The sequence below is a fragment of the Eschrichtius robustus genome, chromosome 2 (genome assembly GCF_028021215.1).
Source record: "Eschrichtius robustus isolate mEscRob2 chromosome 2, mEscRob2.pri, whole genome shotgun sequence".
Lineage (NCBI taxonomy): Eukaryota > Metazoa > Chordata > Mammalia > Artiodactyla > Eschrichtiidae > Eschrichtius > Eschrichtius robustus.
In genome coordinates, this window is record NC_090825.1 from 88718823 (window position 1) to 88735743 (window position 16921).

The window sequence follows — 16921 nt, forward strand, 5'->3', positions numbered from 1 at the left end:
TCTCCACATCCTTGCCAAAACAGTGTTTGCTAATTTGGTAGGTAATTTTGATTTGCATTTCTTTTATTATGAGTGAGGGATTGAGGTTGACCACCTCTTTATATGTTTAAAGCCCATTTTAAAGTATTTATTTTTTAGTGAGTTCTTTTGCCCATTTAAAAAAATTGAAGTTTGGTCTTTTTTTTTTCTTAAAATTTTAAGAATTTAAAAGGTATATTACAGTGAATAGCCCTTTATCTGTTATACATGGTACATACATTTTCTGTGAATTTGTTGGGTGTTGTTTGACTTTACGGTCTTTTGTTCACAAATGATGATACTTTAGCTACTCATACTGCTGTGAGAAATAAACTGTCCTTTGTCTCTGTCCCAAGAGTCTTGTCTCTTTTGCCCACATCCATGAAATTGAGGCAGCCTAACTTTTTTTTTTTCTTTATTTTTAATTTTTTTTTAACATCTTTATTGGAGTATAATTGCTTTTCAATGGTGTGTTAGTTTCTGCTTTATAACAAAGTGAATCAGTTCTACATATACATATGTTCCCATATCTCTTCCCTCTTGCGTCTGCTTCTCCCTCCCACCCTCCCTATCCCACCCCTCTAGGTGGTCACAAAGCACCGAGCTGATCTCCCTGTGCTATGTGGCTGCTTCCCACTAGCCATCCATTTTACATTTGGTAGTGTATGTATGTCCATGCCACTGTCTCACTTTGTCAGAGCTTACCCTTCCCCTGCAGAAAGAGAAAATAAAGAAAAATAAAAGGACACAAATCTTTGTCAAGAACATGAAAAGAATGAGATTCTACCCTACTTGGCAAGTTAAAAAGTGAGGCCCAGGGTAAGCCTAACTTTTTACCTTGCCAAGTAGGATAGAATCTCATTCTTTTCATGTTCTTGACAAAGATTTGTGTCCTTTTATTTTTCTTTATTTTCTCTTTCTGCAGGACTTTTTCTTTTTCCCTTTACCAAAGTCCCTTCATTTTAACCATTTCTGCCTGAAGTATTACCTTTCTAAGACTGCCTCCATTATCTTCCATATACACTTTTAAGTCCCTACCTTGTAGTCAGTTCGGTGATCTACCATTACACGTTTTCAGTACTTTCACATGTAGGGTGGGTCTTCTTATTCTTATGGTGGTTTTAGATGAGTCTTAGGCATACTGCTAGCTCTTCTCTCTTTAGTGCATTTTTCTTTTCTTTTTTTTTTTTCAGAACAGTCTTTGGTGTCCATGAATGCTTGCAGTGGGAGGGTGAGAGATCATTTGCAAAGATTTGATGTTTATTTTTATTTATTTATTTATTTTTATTTTGGCTGTGTTGGGTCTTCGTTTCTATGCTAGGGCTTTCTCTAGTTGCGGCAAGCGGGGGGCCACTCTTCATCACGATGCACGGGCCTCTCACTATCGCGGCCTCTCTTGTTGCGGAGCACAGGCTTCAGACGCGCAGGCTCAGTAGTTGTGGCTCACGGGCCTAGTTGCTCCGCGGCATGTGGGATCTTCCCAGACCAGGGCTCGAACCCGTGTCCCCTGCATTGGCAGGCAGATTCTCAACCACTGCGCCACCAGGGAAGCCCTGATGTTTATTTTTCTACTCATTGAAAATTTAAAATTTGGACATTCTCTGCCTATTATACTGAGGGTGCAGGTTTTGTTTTTCTTTTTGTTCTTTATTATATTTTTAGATGATATTTGGGAGATTCAGAATTATGCTGCCGCCCAGCTACTCAGAATCCCCCCAAGCACAGCTTTGCTGTTAGAGAATATAGCTTTGGGACTTCCCTGGCAGTCTAGTGGTTAAGACTCCGGGCTTCCACTGCAAGGGGCACAGGTTTGATCCCTGGTCGGGGAACTAAGATCCCTCAAGCCACGTGGCCAAATAAATAAATAATAATTAAGAAAAAAAAGGGAGAATATAGCTTTGACCATGGTATATCATTCAATATATAGGTTATTAAAAGACTGTGGGTCAAGTGAATCTAGCAGTCACTATAAGCAAGGGAATGGTATTTCCTTGCTTGATATTTCCAAACTAGAAAGCTTGCTTTTTAAAGGTATTTTATATTGAACTTTAAAATATCACTGTTTTAGTTCCTTGAACAGTTTAAAACTCATAATGCATTTCAATAAATATTTCTTGATTGATACATCAAATTTTCTTATACTAGGAAATTTATTAAAGCTAGCACACTATGGATGCACATCTTGTATTTTTTAATGCTTCATAGGAGCATTTAATCAAAAAGGTTTTTTCAGCTCTCCAAATTCTGTCTTCTTTAGCCTTTGTTGTTAACTGTGCATTGTGACAACTTTCTGCCATTTGATTTCCATCACAAGCCAATGGATTGAGAAGAGCACACGATTTAACTCCCAGGATTAAAAATTAGAAGCTAAAATTCCGATTAAATGATCTGCTTGGGTTGCACAGCTAAACAAAGGAGAAGCTGAGATGAAAATTGACTCAGAACATCACTGAGTAAAATAGGTAGCTCATTCATTGTTCCCACATATCATACTTGAACTTTAACTTCCAAGTGAAAAAACATATGCGGACATTTAGGTCAAATAACTTGTAAGTTAAGATGAATTCTCATTCATTTTCTTTTTACTCAGAGTAGTAAGTAAACGTTACGTAGTTGAGGTGGAACGTTTTGAAAGAAAGGAATAATGTAAGGTGGGAGAATGTTTATTTATCCAAATCAAAGCAGAGACTACTTGCGGTTTACTTTTGGAAAATAATCACTTCTCATTTATTATCCAGAGGCTTTTCACCATAATATTTAACAAATGGTAAATTCTTCAGAAGTTTATAATAAAAAATACTTGACTTTCTAGACTAGCTTAATGGCTAGTCTAGCCTGTCTCTTATAAATGTCAAACATACATAATTGAGTTTTGCTGGCTTCATAATATTGTTTGTGGCATGACATGTTGTATACACACTCTGTTATTACAAACATTAAACGGGTTTGTCAACAAGTGGTGGAAAGAATTGTAATTCAATCTCTTTGTGAATTTCATTATGTGGAGGAGGAAAAATTGAATGTTCTTCTCCCTGTTAATTGACACATAGAATAACTCCATTCCCTGCTTCAGTGCTTCTCATCATTTGAAAAAAAAAAAAAGCATACAGCAACAGAGGTATGATTCTGTGTCTGTCATTAGAATTTATTCACTCTGTGTACTTCACATTGATTTTAAGCTCAAATGTAGTTATTTAAAAGTTAAGAAAGTATAATATTGATCTGAGATATTCTGAACCAAAAAGCTGTGTGGCAGGAATGGTGGTGGGTAGTATTTTGCAATATATTTTACGTGAATGGAATTAAAAAAAATTTTAGTTGTAACTTTGGTTTTCACACAGTATTACTATTTCTTGAATTTACTTACATAGTCTCTTTGGGACCCTAAATGTTTATTTTAAAACAAATCAAGAAAAAAAGTACAATAGGATCCCGTTTCAAATCATGGCAAGTGAGCATGTTTTTGAAACTTTTTGTTGACGTCTACAAGGGAGGAAGTATGGGGTGCATGCCCAAGTACATCTTATAACCAAGTGCACGAGTGTCTATGAGCGTAGAGGACAACAAACGAACCAACAAAAGAGCCCTACTACGGCATACCCCAATTTCAGTTTTAGACCCAAAGCTGTTTTTAAAGAATCTTTTAGCATTATGTATTATTATTTTAATGTAATGGATTCTGCCTCAGATGTTTTCAAAAGCATATTTTTTCTAAATTTGCTAATGACCACTGGTAAGCTGTTGATAATTAGATTTTGGCTATGATAGCCTTCTTCAGATTGTTGGTGATACACTGTATCTGATAAAGAGAAAAAAATTATTTGGGAAGTTCTTAACTTTTCTAATGTAATTTTGGATTATAAAATCTTAGTGAGCTGAGTGTTGTGTATTTCATTCGTCATTTCTATACCAGCTAGAAGGACAGATGGGTGGTGTGCAGCTTAAAAATCTGTGCAATAGGAGGACAGATGGGCGGTTTAAATGTCTCCATGAAAATGTTTGTGTGGAGAGCTTGACTCTTGAAGTTACACTAAAAAATCTAAGTAATTAATTGGGAATAATAGAGTTCATATAAAAAGCAATATTTTTTTTTTTTAATTTTTATTTATTATTTGTTTTTGGCTGTGTTGGGTCTTCGTTTCTGTGCGAAGGCCTTCTCTAGTTGTGGCAAGCGGGGGCCACTCTTCATCGCGGTGCGCGGGCCTCTCACTGTCGCGGCCTCTCTTGTTGCGGAGCACAGGCTCCAGACGTGCAGGCTCAGTAGTTGTAGCTCACGGGCCTAGTTGCTCCGTGGCATGTGGGATCTTCCCAGACCAGGGCTCGAACCCGTGTCCCCTGCATTGGCAGGCAGATTCTCAACCACTGTGCCACCAGGGAAGCCCCAAAAGCAATATTTTTAAAGAGGTGACATAAAATATGGACTTCATTGAATTTACTAGTTATAATTTTTAAACTTATAATAAAAATCAACAAATTAGAATACAGTACTCAAATATTGTTACCTTATTTTCTTATTATGAACACGTGGACCCCAGAAGACTTCTTTATTACTTAGAATTAATTTATCTGCATAATTGTACATGAACTTTGAAACGTCTGTTGTCAGAATTTGTTGAATTCCCAGCAACAGCAACTTAAACTAGTTTAAAAATGATGAATCAAAAACAAAAAAAAAGCAAAACAAAACCAACTCAAGGAAAAGGGCCTTAGAAAGGGCTGTTCTGGCAACTTCTGCAGCAAATGTTCATGGACTTTCACTCCAGCAGGTGTTCAGGCATTAATGTGACATAGCTCCCAGCCGAAAGATTGGTACCTATTTCGTTGGGAATACAATTTGGATCTTGGGTGGTATCTTCACATGGGAGTATCCCCCTGACTCATGTGGGTAAGCAGAAAAGGGGGTTGTCATTTTAGAGGAAGGCTGCAGGGCTGGCCATAGATGTATCAATTGTACTGGCTCTTTTAGAAATGTGTTTCTGCAAGAAGGATGCTAAGTAGCAATGTTTATGGGTAAATAAATATAGTATTCTATGACAAAATTATTAAAGTAACTGAACATGTAGGCAGGTGTGTTCCTGCGAATGTTAAAAAATCATTTGTGATTAGTATTATTGAAGTGGTTTATTAATTCCTAAGTTAATGCCATACAGAGTAAGTTACAGCTACTCTAGGGATTTATATTAGATGAGGCAAAATATTTATTGGTTTCCGAATGAACATTTTAAAAAATTCATAATTCAAATGATAGAATTTTTAAAAAATCACAGAGCATCCTTCATAATAAGGGGAAGAATTTTTTAATGAATTTCTTATTTCAGTTATGTATTTAAAAATATATGATTATTTACTGGTTCATGGTGTAAAATATATTATCCTGTGGGTTGCAGTCAAAAAGTGAGAAAACCCACTCATTTGATGGCTAATGTTATCTTTTTCTGACTCCTTCAGATCAGAACTGAGTTAATATATTTGCTCCCATCCTCCCACTGTAGTGAATCTCTTTCACTCTGTATTAGAATCTCTTTGTAGTCAGCTGTGAAAGGGTTAGGAAATATACCCTAGTGATTAAGTTATTTTCTCATCAACAAGTTCTTTATGTTATAAAGTGAAATAGGTTATCCAGGGCAACATTTTATGAACAGCTTGGACAATTATGAATATCCCTCTGAATAGGAACCAGCTAATGGTCTTTGGGTAGAGAATTATGCTCTGTGAAATATTATATGCAGCTCCCCTGGAGAAGTCAGTGGTGGTTCTAGTATCTAGAAACACTAGAATTTGTTAGTAATAGAGACACACCAGTCTGCTGGAAAGTTCTGTTTCCTTTTTCACCAGCTGGATGTAGTTCCTTGCCTCAGAATTAGGAAAGTGATGAGAAAGGCAAGAAAATTGTTCTAATTCTATTGCTATACCTGAGCATGGTCTGAGGTTTCCTCTGTCTGCAAAACCCCTGGCCTTTTCTCTGCTTTTGGCACTCGGCTGAGGACATTCTCCAATATGGAATACTTTTCTGACTCCTGTCTATAGGGAATACCCAGATGGATGCTGAGCCTGAACAGATTGGAAGCAGAGGACAGCCTCTGATGTCTAAAATTCTCAACATAAGATTTATTTTGGGGAAAGATTCATTTGGAGGAGTCTCCTTGGATAGAGGGCAAAAATTAATATATACTTTGAAAAGTTTATTCCCTAAATCTAAATAATTGACAAGAAATATTTGTTCAGTTTGCATCTAACATTGAAGACCTGCTTAAAAATTTCATTTATTTGTATAGTCATTCATTTATATTACCAGTCTGTAAATATTTTCTGAATGATTTTAGTAAAGGAACCACAAAAGGTGTTTTTTTTTTTTAAATTAATTTAATTTATTTTTGCTGGGTTGGGTCTTTGTTGCTGCGTGTGGGCTTTCTCTAGTTGCAGTGAGCGGGGGCTACTCTTTGTTGCGGTGCGTGGGCTTCTCATTGCGGTGGCTTCTCTGTTGTGGTGAGCGGGGGCTTCGGGAGTTGCCGTGCGTGGGTTTAGTTGCTCCGCGGCATGTGGGATCTTCCTGGACCAGGGCTTGAACCCGTGTCCCCTGCATTGGCAGGTGGATTCTTAACCACTGCACCACCAGGGAAGTCCACAAAAAGTTTTAGTTCATAAAATTATCATCTCTTAGACTTCTTCTGCATCAAGTTTAAATTTCTGTGCTTGATTTCTAAGTCATTCACAACCTAAAACTGTCCTACCTGTACAGACACATTTCCTTCATTTCCTCAAAACTTGCTGTCTTTGAGCTTACTGCTTTGCTTGCCGATGGAACATTGCTTTTTCTCTTCATGTTTTCACTCAATATTTCAAATCACTAGACCATGGGCTGTATGTCAAAGACTCTGTTTTGCCAAATACTCAATTCTCAATGTCTAGCACAGTTCCTGGGGGTGAACAGTTAATAATATTTAATGAATGAAAGGAAGGAAGAAATGGAGAAAGAGAAGGTGAGAGGGAGGAACTGTTGTCTATCCTGTCTTTCTTATACCTTTCCAGACTTGCCTCATCTTTTTAGGTCTGTTTTCTCCACAGTCTCCTCTGACTTCCCTGGTCTTTATTCATATCTCAAACCTAGACCTCAAAATTTAACATTATTTACAAACTTTCTTGTTTTCTTGGTTATACAGTTTCACGTGCACTGTTGTTCCAGTTTGGTGTGAGCTCCTTGAAGATGAGAAGGATCATATATCTGTACAATTTTTCAAAAAATTGTCCATTAACCTTTATTCACCAAACATTTACTGCAGTGCATGCTTCCTTCAGAGCATCCTTTGTACAAAGTACTGGCAAATAAACATAGTATATGTTCAGTAACCTTTTGATTATTCATAAAATGTATGAGATAGCATGAAATAGTGGTAACTCAGTTTGCACATAGTGAAGATAGAACTTTTAAAATTATCTCTTTGCTAACTTTATTCAATGTTTTTTTCAGGGAAAGAAACTGAAAAGGCTAAGGAACGTTACGACAAAGCCACAATGAAACTTCATATGTTGCATAATCAATATGTATTGGCATTGAAAGGGGCGCAGCTTCATCAGAATCAGTATTATGACACTACACTTCCTCTGCTTCTGGATTCCTTACAAAAGATGCAAGAAGAAATGATAAAAGCACTGTAAGATACATTTCCTATTTGATATAAAATCCCTTCATAAAATGATTTTAACATTTTTTTTTCTGCTAGTTCACCTTTCGTATAAAAATTGTCTTTGTTTTGTAAGCTGCATCATTGAACTAGCTCAATGGGTATTTCACACCTCTTCTACCTTGTTTTTCACTTCTGTTATCCTTTCAGTTTACACTCACTCATCTCCGCAACCTTCTAGCTAGCCCCAAGAATGTCTCTTATTTTTGTATGTTTTTGTTTTGCTCCAGTTAGCTAGAAATTTAGCTGAAAAAAAAAAATCTTTAGTTTGACAAGTGTTAGTTTTTGTTTGTTTGTTTGTTTTTTGCCGTGCCACACAGCTTGTGGAATCTTAGTTACCCAACCAGGGATTGAACCTGGGCCCTCGGCAGTGAAAGCACAGATTCCTAACTACTGGACTGCCAGGGATTTCCCTTGACATGTGTTAAGAAGTGGATATCTACCTCCAGAGGACTGGGTTTAAATCCTGAGCAACGGATAAGCCCAAAGGAAATAATTTTTTGGTTTATTTGCCAGCCTTTTGTTGTATGAGATTAAAATGAACAAATGTTTATTGAAGTTCTGCTGTATGCAAAGCACCCTGGTGCTTGCAGATGTAGAGATGAGTAGGTCACAATTTTTCCCTTCAAGGAGCAAACAACGTTGGTCAGTAATTCAAATGCATACACGTTTACCATACAGATCAATTCAATATGCCACCCTATGGTAGACTTCGTCTCCTTTATTTGCTGGTTTAGGTGATCCCCCATTTCCCAAAAAAAGATAAAGTGTTTTTAGTCAACTTGAATATGTCAACTTTTAAGGGTATTGATGAAATAGTGAAATGTCTACTTAAAATATTTAATTCATAAATTTAGTAATGTCTACTTTAAATTACATATTGTTGATCTATAAACGTTTCCTTTCCTACTTTCATTTTATGAATCAATATTTTCTCAAACTCTCCATATGAATCTTCAATAATAGTGTCTTCATCATCACAAGAACATCCTTTTTTGAGACATATAATAGTTTCACACAGTGTATTATCTTTACTTTGTAATAAATTTTTTTAGACCTAGCATTTAAAAAAATCCAAGCATGATAGTATCACTGAAATTGAATCCTATGTCACAAGTACTCATTCATATAACATTAGGAGACTTCTTCCTTTTTTTCCCCCATTTGTCTTAAAGATGTGTTAATGATCTCCACATCATAACCACTTACTGTTTTGCTTTTTAAGAATTATCTAGATAGTCTTATTTACATTAATATCATTCAGTACTTTCAATTGTGAGGTCATAACCCCAGGGATATTTACTAAATCTGTATTAAGTTTCTCTGCCTCCCTCTTTTCTTTAAACTGTGTCTATCAGGTGATTTCTGTAATCATTCCAAGCTAGCATTGCCTGAAGCAGTTTGAATTTAATTTTTTTTTAACCCAAACAGTATTTTGCTATTCAGAATGAAGTAATTGAGAGAATGCTTCATAGTAAGAGAGGTTTTGTAGGATTACTTTTTATGAGTGATGACTTTGGAAAAGAAAAACAAACAAGGCCTTATATTTATTTGGGTATATGCAGGATAAGCTTGTTTGTCCACACTTTTTAAGGCTACTAATGAGCAATGGTATATTTTTACAGCATAGCATTCTTTTTTTTTTTTTTTTTAAATGTGTGTTTTTATTTATTTATGGCTGTGTTGGGTCTTCGTTTCTGTGCGAGGACTTTCTCTAGTTGTGGCAAGCGGGGGCCACTCTTCATCGCGGTGCGCGGGCCTCTCACTATCGCGGCCTCTCTTGTTGCGGAGCACAAGCTCCAGACGCGCAGGCTCAGTACTTTTGGCTCACGGGCCCAGTTGCTCCGCGGCATGTGGGATCTTCCCAGACCAGGGCTCGAACCCGTGTCCCCTGCCTTGGCAGGCAGATTCTCAACCACTGTGCCACCAGGGAAGCCGGGCATAGCATTCTTAAGTTGGGGATTGGGTCTTTGTAACAGAATAGTTTTTCCTTTTGCATTTATTAGATAAGTCCAATAACTTTTATGATTATTTTTGCTACTAACTGGAGGGTAGGAGAAGAGATTGAGATGTCATTGAAGGTATAAACCAATTAAACTCTCTAAGTATAATATGAAAAAGAGCAGAGGCCCAGGAGCAAGAGAAGAACCAGGAGCTAGGGCATGTGAGGAAGCGGCAGGCACTGAACGAAACATTAGATAGACAGGAGTTGATCCACAGTTCCATGTTACGGAATCAGCATTTCAGTGGTGATGTTTAGAAATGGAAAGTGGTTAGCACTGGCTTACACTTTGGATATGTTAGATAGATATTGGACGATGTAATGCCTTACTGTAGATCATTTACAATTATTATATCAAATGTAAGTTGTTAATCTGTACACGTGTATAATCTCTTCACTTCACTATCCAGGTATATGAAATAAGGTGGTGTGTTAAATCACCATCTGTAAAAATTGGCATTATATTTCATATTGTTTTAAATCCTTTTTGGGCCTGTGTTTCCCTGATAAAACTTTAAAATGTTGTATAATTTTCTTTTCTTTTCAGGAAAGGTATATTTGATGAATACAGCCAGATAACCAGTCTTGTTACAGAGGAAATAGTGAATGTCCATAAAGAGATTCAAATGTCAGTTGAACAGATAGACCCTAGCACAGAATACAATAATTTTATAGATGTTCACAGGTATGTATGATATTTTCATTCTTCTTTCAGTATTTATGACAGTATTACTTTTTTTTTTTAACCATATAATATTTAACTGAATTAAAATAAGAAATATTGAAGAGCTTGTTAGGAAATAGGCTATTTCATATTAATTTGTTTTTAATTATTTTCAAAATCCTTTCTCAATGATGATAACTATTTAATTTATATAATGAACTTGAAAAGTTTTTCAGTTGTTACTACATCACTGCTTAAACCCATATTTAATCCATGAAATTGTATTTTCTTTTTAACAATTAAATAATAATAAACTTGCGGTTTTCTGTTTGTGTTAAACTTTATAGTAATAATAATCAATGATTTTTTCATGCATGCATCATCTTATTTTATACTCATTACCATTGAGGAAGGAATAAAGCAGGTTAATATCTGTATTCTACAAATGAGGAAGCTAAGCTGAAATTACTTGACTAGATCTTTGAGGCCTAAGGTTTAGTTTGATTTATTCTATTTGTTTTTACTCTACTTTGTTAACATAATTTTAAATAAGAACAAATATTCTGCCTTTGGTATGTACTAAGACATATTATGATAGTACATTCATATTGATCAAAATTATTTGGCATACTTTACTAGAACGACAGCTGCTAAAGAGCAAGAAATTGAGTTTGATACTTCCTTACTAGAAGATAATGAAAATCTACAGGCAAATGAGATTATGTGGAATAATTTAACAGCAGAAAGTTTGCAAGTAATGTAAGTATTTAGAAAATCTGAAGCTTAAATATTAGTGTTACTACTTATAGTTAAATTTTATCAGATTTAAAATTCTAATTTTTATTTTCTTGGAAGTAATGAAAAGTAAATTAAACATGAACTGATCTTTGGTCAGAGTGAAATGTTTTGAGAAATATGTTAACTTTACCCATTATCATCACTAATTTCGGTAATTCTGAAAATCAAAATTCTGTGTGATGTTACATTCATTTGCCCAGTTATTGCTGATATCTTATATTGGAATAATGCTTTATTTTTTCCAAAATTTATAGAAATTTTTTTTATCCCTTTCATTCTCTAAATAGCAGAACCATTTTGGAAATGAGGACAATGAGTGTTAGAGATAAGAAGAGACTTATAGATGTCAGAAGCATTTAGTATAAAAATTTGACTTTTGAGTTCTTTTCTCTTTAAGCAGAAGTACCTTCTGTTATAGGCTATTATATCAATTCCTTTTTCACTTTTTGTTATTATTGCATAAAAGTTTAAAAGAGTTTTGAGAAATCTTAATGTGTTTTTTGTCCTTTTCAAACATTTAAGGCTATTAACAGTACATTTTAAAATTTAGAAAACATAATTAAGGCATTCTACTTTTAAAGTATATTTAAAGATATTTAACCTATCTGCTGATTTTGTTCAGGAGCAACACAAAGAAACTTATATTTATTAATAAGTGTTGTATGTACCTATACCTGTGTGAGAACTACAGCTAGAAATGATTACATACTTATTTTCTTTTCAGTATTGGACATGTTATATCATCTGACTTATTGAAATTTTACCTCAAAAAACACAGCCAAAAGTTCCTATCTATGTAATTAAACAATCTTCCTTCTGTTGTTCAGTGACATTGTAGTGTTACAGATAATTAAGTGGTAGGATCCTGGGACTAGCTCTTGGTAAGGGGTTTAATGTCTTTAAAGTTGGCCAGATGGGATGAAGAAACTAACAAATGCTTGTTGAATTACCTCGTCCAAGATGAAGGCTTAATAGTTACGGGGGACTGACTGTTGATGAGAGGAATGGAGGCATGGGAGTACCCTGCATTAGAGGGTCCTTTTGAGAAGCCATAATGCGATTCTTCAAGCTATTTCTCAAGTTTTAAGACCCTTCTCAGGAATCTCTTTTTGACTTTAGATATACTCTTACAATGTCAGCTATCTCTAAACCAGTGGTTCTCACCCTGGGCAATTTTTGTTCCCAGGGGCCATTTGACAACGTCTGAGACATTTTTATTTATCAGTTGGGAAGGTAGAGGCCATGGATGCTGCTAAGCAGCCTACAGTTCACAGGACAGCCTCAACAACAAAGAATTATCTGCCAAAAATGTCAGTAGTGCCAAGGTTGAGAAACTCTGCTCTTAACAATAGAGTTGAATGCATGTCATAAAATAGATGGTAGAGTTTCTCAATTCTTGTGCAGTGACAAATTCCATTCCTTAATTCCTGTGCTGCTTGGTGAAGGAACATGACATAAATTACTCTTGTTTTTTTAAGTCATCATATTACCCCCAAATAATTCATTCATTTATTCATCAAAATATATTTACTGTGTGTTTAAGGTTGTAAGGTTTAATACTTTCAAGGAGTTTATGCTACAATTGATCAATTTAATTTAATACACCAAGAAAGAATGAGCATATAGATATTGGAGTGTTATGAGTTAAAATTAAAAATAGCTACCTGTTATAAGCTTATGTAAAATAAGAGATTTTGTGACTAAAGAAGAATTTGTTTTATTGCTTTTTAGGGTATAATTAGAGCAAAACTAGTTATATTCATAAATCATTATTTCTTAATTGTGGTGATGAAGCAGTGAACAAAAATGCAATAAATTAAAGGTAATAAATCTTTGATAATGTGATAGATTTAATTGCTTACCTCTTACTGAGGCAAAACTTTAGCTATATTTTGTTGAACAGTGTCTAAATTCAGGATATGAGTTTAAGATTAGACTTTCCTCAAGAATTTTATTCCAAGAATGAGTTATTCAATGTGTCTATTGGCACTGTTAAAATATTCTAAATTAATTCCATTAAAACATGTATATGTATGTATATGTGTATATATGTGTGTATATATATATTTTAATGTAAGAGGAAAATCTTCCTTTTTACCATAATGTTAGTGTATTAAATGTAAACTTATATCTTTTCTTTCCTGAGGCATTGATTTGCTAATTTTGTTTTTTATGTTGGAATATTAGGTGCAATAGAAATGAATGAAACAAATGAACACATAGTTTCCAGAAAAATAAACACAAATGACCAGTAATCCTGTGACAATTAAAGAAGTATACATTTTTTAAAAAGCTATTTCAACTACTAGATTGGCAAGGATTACGTAATTTGATAGTACCCAGTGTTGTGTAGGATATGGGAAAATAAGCCTTCTTATAAAGTCTTGGCAGAAATGTAAATTAGTATAACCTTTTGGGAGAATAATTTGGCAATATACATCAAAATTCAACTTGCAAACCTTTTAACTTAGAAATTCCACTCCTAGGACTTTAGCATACAAGTACGCAAAGATATATGTACAAGCTTAACATATTGAGTTGGTTGGGTCTGAATCCTGACAGTATGGCTTATTACCTTTGTGAAAATGGACAGATTATTTAATCCTTTTATGCCTCATTTTCCTCAAAATGTAAAATGGTAATAATAATGGCACCCAATTCATAGTGTTGTTATGAAGATTACATGTATGAGTAAATGTGGAAAACTTAGAAGAGTCCCTGGCACATAGTAAGTTCTGTGTATTAGTTTTTTTTTTTTTAATTGAAGTATAGTTGATTTACAATATTATGTAAGTTACAGGTGTACAATATAGTGATTCACAATTTTTAAAGTTTATACTCCACTTAGTTATTACCAAATATTGGCTATATTTCCTATGTTGTATAATATATTCTTGTAGCTTATTTTATATATAATAGTTTGTATGTTTTAATCCCCGACCCCTACACTGTCCCTCCCTACTTCTGGCTCCCCACTTGTAGCCACTAGTTAGTTCTCTATATCTGTAAGTCTATTTCTTTTTTGTTATATTCACTAGTTTGTTATAGTTTTGGATTCCACATATGAGTGATATCATACAGTATTTGTCTTTCTCTGTCTGACTTATTTCACTTAGCAAATACCCTCCAAGTCCATCCATGTTGCTGCAAATGGCAACATTTCATTCTTTTTTATGGCTGAGTAGTATTCCATTGTATATATATACAGCATCTTTTTTTATCTATTCATCTTTGATGGACACTTCAGTTGCTTCCATGTCTTGACAATTGTCAGTAACGTGGCTATGAACATTGCGGTACATGTATCTTTTCAAATTAGCATTTTCATTTTTTCAGATATATACCCAGGAGTGGAATTGCTCGGGCATATGGTAGCTCTATTTTTAGTTTTTTGAGAAACCTCCGTACTGTTTTCCACAGTGGTTGTACCATTTGACATTCCTACCAGCAGTGTATGAGGGTTCCCTTTTTCCACATCCTTGCCAACATTTGTTATTTGTGTTCTTTTTTTGATAGCCATTCTGACAGGTGTGAGGTGATATCTTATTGTGGTTTTGATTTGCATTTCCCTGATGATTAGCGATGTTGAGCATCTTTTCATGTTTCTGTTGGCTATCTGCATGTCGTCTTTGGGAAAATGTCTATTCAGGTCTTCTGCCCATATTTTAATCAGGTTGTTTGTTTTTTTTTTGATGTTGAGTTGTATGAGCTGTTTATAAATGTTGGATATTAACCCCTTATTGGTCATATCATTTGCAAATATTTTCTCCCATTCAGTAGGTTGTCTTTTTGTTTTGTTGATGGTTTCCTTTGTGATGCAAAAATCTTTAAGTTTAATTAGGTCCCATTTGTTTATTTTTGCTTTTATTTCCCTTGCTTTAGGAGACAGATCCAAAGAAGTATTTCTATGATTTATGTGAAAGAGTGTTCTGCCTGTGTTTTCCTCTAGGAGCTTTATGGTTTCCTATCTTAACATTTAGGTCTTCAATTCATTTTGAGTTTATTTTTGTACATGGTATTAGAGAATTTTCCAATTTCATTCTTTTATATGTAGCTGTTCTGTTTTCCCAGCACCACTTATTGAAGAGACTGTCTTTTCTGCATTGTATATTCTTGCCTCCTTTGTCATAGGTTAATTGACCGTAAGTATGTGGGGTTTTTTCTGGGCTCTCTATTCTGTTCCATTGATGTATGTGTTTGTTTGTGCCAATACCATACTGTTTTGACTACTGTAGCTTTGTAGTATAATCTGAAATCAGGGAGCATGATTCCTCCAGCTCTGTTCTATTTGTTTTGGCTATTTGGGGTCATTTGTATTTCTATGTATTGGTTTTTGTTCTTGTTTTTTAAATTACTGCTTGGGGTGGTTTTGTACATTAAGGACTCTGAGCACAGTGCTTAGGTTTTTCAGGGGCCTCTGGCTATGTTTGAGATCTGAAAAATTTTTGTTAATTCCAAAATATGAAAAGAAAACTGTTACAAGGTATAATATTATGTCACGTTCATTAATTATTAAATTTGGTATATACAAAAACATTTCAAACAATTTGTAGGTTAAACTTTCTCACTTATTAATATCTGTGTATGAATGAGGGTTTCTGAGAAATCACATATATATGTGTGTGTATACACACACACACACACACACACACACACATATATAGTTTGGATAGAGGCCAAGGATTATACAGGTCTCAAAACAGTGGCAAAACACTGGAAACACACTAAATATTCATCAGTAAGGGATTGGTAAATGAATTATGTTAGGTCTATACTAACCCCACAATTTTCCCATATTATTCAGGTTTTAAATAGAATAAGATAGGTTTTTATATATGCTTGTATGGAAAGAGCACCAGAGTATATGATAAAAAGCAAAAACAAGTTATAGAATAACATTTATGGAATGAGTCTATTAATAAAAAAGTACATATATGTTTGTATATACATAGAACATATTTAGGAATGGAGGTGAATCAATGGGGTATGTAGGGAAGCATGTTTGGGCCAATATTTATAATAATGTTAAATAAATGCGGTTTTATTTCTCATCTGTTTGCAGTTTTATTTGAAAACTTATGTTAGCATGGCTCTCTCCAGAATATTAGCTATTTATTTTCCTTCCCATTATGTTAGTTCCTTATCCTTTCACTAAACATTTGTTCCTTAGTCACATTGCTTTATGTAGTTTTAGAATAGAACACTCTTAAAGCTCTTTTTGAAAATGCTAATATTTTATGGCCTGTGCTTCTTTTTGTTGTATATTTTTTCTTAGCCCATCTAAAAGCTCTAATGCATTAATAAAGAATGGTATTAAGGAAAACTTCAGAAACATTTTTCTTTTTGTTTTGCATTCCTTTATGTTTGTTTAAGTGATCAGTGACCCTATCCTTTGTGAAAGGTTACATTTGTTTGGAAATGAGAATCATTAATTTTTGACTTCTGGAGAATTTTTCCATAAATAGAAGTCATACTGGCAATCTGTCGGACTGCTGATTAGTAGTGACTATGAAACAAAGAAAAAATTGGATTACATTTCTCTTGGACTCTTCAGAATTCTTGGCTGGATGTCAGATGTTGTGGGTGATTTATTAACATCTTTGTTGAATGAGTGAGTGAATGAAGATGGTTTTATGGAGATATTTCGGGGAGTTTCTGAATAGCGAATCTTGTCTCTGGCTTCATATTAGGATCACTTAGGGAGCTTTAAAAAATGCTGATGCCTGGGACCTGACCCAAACCAATTAAATCAGATTT

The 16921-nt window shown here is 34.5% G+C and overlaps 1 protein-coding gene across 7 annotated transcripts in view; it reads left to right on the plus strand.

Moving 5' to 3' along the window:
* FER (FER tyrosine kinase) overlaps positions 1–16921 on the plus strand; it is a 462076-nt gene that overhangs the window by 127222 nt on the left and 317933 nt on the right. For all 7 annotated transcript variants that reach the window (XM_068535703.1, XM_068535705.1, XM_068535706.1 and 4 more), the window contains 3 exons: positions 7487–7670; positions 10250–10387; positions 11006–11125. In XM_068535703.1, the coding sequence (XP_068391804.1) occupies positions 7487–7670; positions 10250–10387; positions 11006–11125 (442 nt within the window). The remainder of the gene's footprint in view (positions 1–7486; positions 7671–10249; positions 10388–11005; positions 11126–16921) is intronic.